At 43.2% G+C, this 7,506-nt stretch overlaps 1 protein-coding gene across 1 annotated transcript; it reads left to right on the forward strand.

Moving 5' to 3' along the window:
- Nucleotides 1–814: 814 nt before the first annotated feature.
- TUBB (tubulin beta class I) lies at nucleotides 815–7,276 on the forward strand. The gene is made up of 4 exons (XM_075259235.1): nucleotides 815–972; nucleotides 4,304–4,412; nucleotides 4,750–4,860; nucleotides 5,119–7,276. Exons 1-4 carry the CDS (start codon nucleotides 916–918, stop codon nucleotides 6,174–6,176), a joined length of 1,335 nt encoding a protein of 444 aa, XP_075115336.1. The 5' UTR covers nucleotides 815–915; the 3' UTR covers nucleotides 6,177–7,276.
- The last annotated feature ends 230 nt before the right edge of the window (nucleotides 7,277–7,506 follow it).

Raw genomic sequence — 7,506 nt, forward strand, 5'->3', positions numbered from 1 at the left:
CTATCTATCTATCTCCTTTCTATCTATCTATCTATCTATCTATCTATCTATCTATCTATCTCCTATCTATCTATCTATCTATCTATCTATCTCCTTTCTATCTATCTCCTATCTATCTATCTCCTTTCTATCTATCTATCTCTCTATCTATCTATCTATCTATCTATCTCCTTTCTATCTATCTATCTATCTATCTCCTTTCTATCTATCTATCTATCTATCTATCTATCTATCTATCTATCTATCTATCATCTATCTATCTCCTATCTATCTATCTATCTATCTATCTATCATCTATCTATCTCCTATCTATCTATCTATCTATCTATCTATCTATCTATCTATCTATCTCCTATCTATCTATCTCCTATCTATCTATCTCCTATCTATCTATCTATCTATCTATCTATCTATCTATCTATCTATCTATCTATCTCCTATCTATCTATCTCCTATCTATCTATCTATCTATCTATCTATCTATCTATCTATCTATCTATCTATCTATCTCGTTTCTATCTATCTATCATCTATCTATCTATCTATCTATCTCCTATCTATCTATCTATCTATCTATCTATCTATCTATCTATCTATCTATCTATCTATCCTGGGTATGTTCCATGTTGTCAGACATGATATGAGTAATAACCTTCTCCCATTCTTCCTCTCTTACAATTCATTAGATTTCTATTGTACAGACTTTGGAGTTTGCTGTTGTGGAGACAGAGGTGACACGCGCAGCCCCCCTAGAGCTCCCCCTGACAAGCCCCGCCCCTGCCCAGCCCTGGTCCCACCCCCTTCCTCTAGTCCCCGGCTGCCTGCCTTGCTGTCCTCGCCATTGTCTCAGACGTTCCATACTAGAACGTCGCAGCCTCCAACCTTCCATCTCCGACTACCGACTACTTTACAGCCATGAGGGAGATCGTGCACATCCAGGCCGGCCAGTGCGGCAACCAGATCGGCGCTAAGGTAAGAGCTAGAGGCAGAGCCCTGCCTGTGCCCGCTATTAGCGCTGTCTGCGCCCACCGCCCACGTTATCCCGGCTGTCTACCTGGTGACTGTGCAGACTGGCAATCATTAACCCCTTCTGTACACACAAGAATTCATTGCAGCCTGGGATTAAGTCAGATTTCAGAAAAAAAAATGAAAAAAATAAATAAAAATTTTTTAGGGGTGGGGAGAATCCTGTCTGGGGGCTTGAAATGGCGGTAAGAGGGGTCCTAGTGGTCATGGCATTCTGGGGTCTGTAGGGTGACCCTCTTATAGGTTGGACCCAACTCTCTGCTACAGCAGCTGGTGGGGATTTTTAGTTTTTTTTTTTTTTTTTTTTCATTTTGTATTTTATTTTTGTAATTTCTACAATTTGCAAAATATCAAAAACTGAAGAGTGAAATGTGAATTTTAATGGACATTATTTTTGGAGGGATTCTTAGAGATACAATTTATTTATTTTAATATATGTATCAAAAATTTCAAAAAATGTCATTTCTTTCAATCTGATTTTTTATAAAATGTAACAAATCGGAAATGCACCCGTGCAGTGCTGGAGAATTTTTAATGCATGGCGAGTAGGGAGTGGGCAGGGATGCTATAGAAAAAAATGGAATCCATTTTGTCTATGGGGGGGGGGAGGGGGTTACAATAATTGTTAAAAATGTACAATGTGGATGTTTTGTTATAATCTAGGTTGAAATTTTGGATATTTTTGATTTGTATTTTTTGAGATTTTTTGTGTGTGTTAATTGAATTGCAAATCTTGTCATGTGCCTGTGCGGGTAACAATGGCTGCCTGTGACCCCAGATTGGGCGAGGATTGATGATCTTTCGGAATCCTTTTCTCATTCTTGCTGAGAGGATCAGCGTTGTTCGATGGCGCCAACGCTCTCCCTGCCTCCTCCTCCTCCCTCCCCGCTCCTCCACTCTTTGTTCTCACTCAGACTCTATAATGGGGAGGGAGTTTCCTTTAAAATTGCATTTGTGAGTTTGTAAAAATCCCTAAAACCCCAGCGGGAGAGGGACGATCCCCTTCCCAGGAGCGCTTTCACCCATTATCCTCAGTATTTACCCCAATTCTCACTGGAAGAAGAAAAAAAAAATGGTGTAGTGACGTAGGCGCTATCTGCAGTGCAGCAGAGCTGGGCAGTAATGCTATTACTGGGGGGATTAGGGGAAGGGTGTGTATCTGGTAGCCATCTGCAGGCTGTGACCAATCACCAGACACATGTCATAATATTACATCCAATACAGAACAAGAGCCCAATAGAATCACACACATAATCAATACAAATCTATCTCATGATAAGTATGGGATGTGTCCGCACTGTGGGATCATTCCTGCCATATTATAGTCCACCTCTTATACAGTTACAGGGACTATAAATAGGAGCGGGGACCTCCCTAATATAACGGGCTGGCAACATGGCTGCTGATGGCTCAGATAGCGGATGTGCCTTGTGCATTCATTGTAAGTTGTCTGCCGATGACAGCTTGGTACAGCTGCAGTGCCACACCCTGGGGTGTAAGAATCCTTCTCCCTCCCACACTGGAGACATCTGTGTACACATCACATCACATCGTATCCAATAGAACACATTGTAACAGTATACAGAAGATTGGGATTGCGGTATTATTTTATAATTATTATTACTGAATATTATGGAGATAGATCAATATAGTTGTATGGGTGGATGGATGGATAGATAAATAGGAGATAGATAGATAGATAGATAGATAGATAGATAGGCGATAGATAGATAGACAGACAGATAGAAAGATAGGAGGTAGATAGATGGATAGATAGAAAGATAAATAGGAGATGGATGGATGGATAGATAGATAGATAGATAGATAGATAGATAGATAGATAGGCGATAGATAGATAGACAGATAGAAAGATAGGAGGTAGATAGATGGATAGATAGAAAGATAAATAGGAGATGGATGGATGGATAGATAGATAGATACATAGATAGATACATAGATAGATCGATCGGAGATAGATACATAGATAGGAGATATAGAGAAATAGATAGAGAGATAGATAGGAGATGGATAGATAGATAGATATATAGATAGATAGGAGATGGATAGATAGATAGATAGATAGATAGATAGGAGATAGATATATAGATAGGAGATAGATATATAGATAGGAGATAGATAGATCGATTGGAGATAGGTAGATAGATACATAGATAGATCGATCGGAGATAGATAGGAGATGGATAGATAGATAGATAGATAGATAGATAGGAGATAGATACATAGATAGATCGATCGGAGATAGATAGGAGATGGATGGATAGATAGATAGATAGATAGATAGATAGGAGATAGATAGATCGATTGGAGATAGGTAGATAGATACATAGATAGATCGATCGGAGATAGATACATAGATAGATAGATAGATAGATAATAGATAAATATGAGATAGATAGATAGATAGATAGGAGATATTCTCCGGATAATATCAGTCTATTATATATTACAGTATTACACAGACTATATGATCTTGATCTTTCTCGATTCTTCCATTCGTAATACAAATCGCTCACTGATGCCGTCATTGTCCCCATTCTGCCTCCATGACATAATTTGGGGTAAATAGCCACGTCCCGTCCCCCATTCCTCCATTCGGCCATTTGTAAAGCTGTATTGTTCTCCCATTTCCTCTGTTGATGTGGAAAGAGGGGGGAGGGGAAGTAAGTCATAATGTGCAAGTGAAGAGGCCAGGCGAGAAAGCAGGGTGGGGGAGGTCTGGCCTTCTTACTGAGAACGGAAACTATTGTAAGCTCATGGAAGGCGCAGATCTCCTACACTGAGGCGTGTGATGTTTCCCTGCAGCCGCCATGTATATGAATGTTCTACGTGCAGCCATCATACGTGTTATAATTCTGCCTGTAGCCACCATCATGTGATAGTTCTACCTGAAGCCTCCATACAGTTTTTCCTGCAGTCGTCATACATGTGATAGTTCTATCTCCAGCCGCCATGTATGTCATAGTTCTACGTGCAGCCGCCATACATGTGCTAATTTTGCCCGCAGCAGCCATAGACAGACCCTTCTCCAGGCTGATCTTTCTGATTCGTGTTTGATGAAGAACACGTGAGCATTCAGTTGCATGTAGGTCAAAAGAAAAGTGAAGTCTTTAGCAAGCCGAAAAGAGGATGTGGTTGTTGCTTCCTGTTGTCTACCATCAGAGGATCGGAGATTGCGTCCGTCCGCCGTCGCTACAGATATATAACTGTACGAGAATATAGTTAATAATATTCTAATGTATTCCTTCTTGTCTTCTAGTTTTGGGAGGTGATCAGCGACGAGCATGGAATCGACCCAACAGGGACATACCATGGTGACAGCGACCTGCAGTTGGACAGGATCAGCGTCTACTACAACGAGGCAACAGGTACTAAGAGGCCACCAAGCATGGAACCTTGATACTTAGCCTGAGATAGGTCCTGCTGACCACCTGGATTATAGGAGATGGGTTGTAAATCCTAGCAATGCAACACTAGGTGTGAACACGTCCATCGATCCAGGTTCCAATAATATCAGCTCGGTAGATAATGTAGCATGTCCTCCTCCCTCTGGGGCAGGTCGGGGGGTTTTACTCCTTCCCTTACAGAAAAGATTCCCACCTAGTGACACTCAGATGTTCACCAGTAACCATGGATGGAGGACTTGACTGTTTGTACGTACATGACCTCATTACATATTTAACCATGCTCTTGCCTTCTCCATAGGTGGCAAATATGTCCCCAGAGCCATCCTTGTCGATCTGGAGCCAGGAACAATGGACTCTGTCCGATCCGGGCCCTTCGGACAGATATTCAGGCCCGACAACTTTGTTTTCGGTAAGTTGTTCATCATGGAGGTAGACTGTAGGACCTTCGTAGTAAGTTGCTTGTCAGAGCTTCGGTAGATCTAGAGGAGACCTCGAAGGTCTTCTGGAATGGGAGGGTCCACTACCATATAAATATACATATTGATGTATGTAAGTTTACTAGAATTGGCAGCTTTGTTTTGTGCACCTGAAGCACAATTTTGAACTTTTTGCTCTGCCTTCAAGGTTCTTCAGAGATCTTGACTTGATCTTTCTTTTCCTTCCTCAGGACAAAGTGGTGCTGGGAACAACTGGGCTAAGGGCCACTACACAGAAGGAGCAGAGCTGGTAGACTCTGTGTTAGATGTAGTGAGGAAGGAGGCTGAGAGCTGTGACTGCCTTCAAGGCTTCCAACTCACACATTCCTTGGGTGGTGGTACTGGTTCTGGTATGGGCACACTCCTCATCAGCAAAATCCGGGAGGAGTATCCTGACCGTATCATGAACACCTTCAGTGTGGTGCCATCCCCCAAGGTATCTGACACAGTTGTGGAACCATACAATGCCACACTCTCTGTGCATCAACTGGTTGAGAACACAGATGAGACCTACTGTATAGACAACGAGGCCCTCTACGACATCTGCTTCCGCACTCTGAAGTTGACCACCCCAACCTACGGGGATCTCAATCACCTGGTCAGCGCCACCATGAGCGGAGTAACCACCTGCTTACGTTTCCCAGGTCAACTCAATGCTGATCTCCGTAAACTGGCAGTCAACATGGTCCCCTTCCCACGTCTCCACTTCTTCATGCCAGGGTTTGCCCCTCTGACCAGCCGAGGCAGTCAGCAGTACCGTGCCCTGACCGTGCCAGAGCTCACACAGCAGGTGTTCGATGCCAAGAACATGATGGCAGCTTGTGATCCACGACATGGCAGATACCTGACAGTGGCAGCCGTTTTCCGTGGCCGCATGTCCATGAAGGAAGTAGACGAGCAGATGCTCAATGTCCAGAACAAGAACAGCAGTTACTTCGTAGAATGGATCCCCAACAACGTCAAGACCGCCGTGTGTGACATCCCACCACGTGGCCTTAAGATGGCCGTCACCTTCATCGGCAACAGCACTGCCATCCAGGAGCTGTTCAAACGTATCTCAGAGCAGTTCACTGCCATGTTCCGTCGCAAGGCTTTCCTTCACTGGTACACAGGAGAGGGCATGGACGAAATGGAGTTCACCGAAGCAGAAAGCAACATGAACGACCTTGTCTCCGAATACCAACAATACCAAGATGCTACAGCAGAAGAAGAGGAGGATTTCAATGAAGAAGCTGAAGAGGAGGCTTAAATTCTCTCCACCATCTTACACCACCACTACCCCTTCCTTTTTCCTCATCTTTCCTCCTCCTTCATTCTCAGGCTGAGAAAAAAAAAAAAAAAAGTCCTCACTGAAGTTTAGCATTTGTTTTCCTCCATCTTTTTCCATTTTTCAGTGTTTTGCTCTTCTGCTCCTCTATCCCTTCTTTATATTTGTTGCTTCAGTCATGTTGATGGTCGAAGGTCGAGCCTTTAGCGTAAGTGGTTTCCACCTCTGCTCTAGGGTTTCACGTAGATTGCTATACGGTTGGATAGGTCTTTGAAGGCTCCTTGGATTACAGGTAGAACTTAATCACCATCTTGAGTTCCATCAAACATGTCCGACAGCTTCCACAAAATTCTCAACCTTTTTGTGACCGAGTGCTGGTCTCTTCGGCCACAGATGGGTTTTGTGATGCCTTCGGGCTTCTAGAAGAGTTGGGAAAGCCTCCTGGCATTGAGATGCTCTTCTAAGTCCCATTTCAAGGGTGATTATTTTTGATCCTTTACTAGCGTTTTTCCTCTCCTACGCGTTTCCTTAACTTATTACTGTGATAGCATAAAACGTATGGGTCACTGCCATTTCCTTAGATGGGTGGCGGTCATAACTATGGCGCCATCTGGTCCCGATCTAGAAAAGTCTTCATCTCTTTAGGCTTTTACCTTTTCTCCCGTAACTGGGATCTAAAGCTAACGAATGCACTTACTGCCCTTCATGTCCAACAGTATTGAATATTTCGGAATTTCGGCCACGCTTCTAACGTCTCGGGCCTGAAGTCGCCTATCTCGGGTGGTCGTACGCGGGACGGCCTGCGGTTCGTAAAGGAAACGATTGTATTTAGACCAGATCAAATAACTCGCTTGCTTAGCACAGAGAAGGAATTGTGGGGAAGAAGTTTTTTCAAAGTGAAAAGTGGATGTCTCATTTTATTTCTTGTAACTTTTATCTTCGTTCTTCTCGTCATTCTTGTCTTCTCTTTCTTCGATCCCCATGCCATAATTATTTTTTATTTTACTGTTGCTTTTTCATATTGAAAAGATGACAAGCCTGTGACAGAAAAAAAAAAGAATAAAACCTTTTTTTTTAAGTTTTGTCTGTTGTGCTGTGATGTCGTTTTTTTGGGGGGGCAGCAACAAATGGGCGGTCTCGGGCATGAGGGGCGGGGCTTCAAACACTTAAAGGGGATGACTTGGATGCACAGCTGATAACAGAGTACAATAACGTAGGAGCCGTAAGCGGCTGATAACAGAGTACAATAACGTAGGAGCCGTAAGCGGCTGATAACAGAGTACAATAACGTAGGTGCCGTAAGCGGCTGATA

Source organism: Leptodactylus fuscus, chromosome 11, assembly GCF_031893055.1.
Source record: "Leptodactylus fuscus isolate aLepFus1 chromosome 11, aLepFus1.hap2, whole genome shotgun sequence".
Taxonomy (NCBI): Eukaryota; Metazoa; Chordata; class Amphibia; order Anura; family Leptodactylidae; genus Leptodactylus; species Leptodactylus fuscus.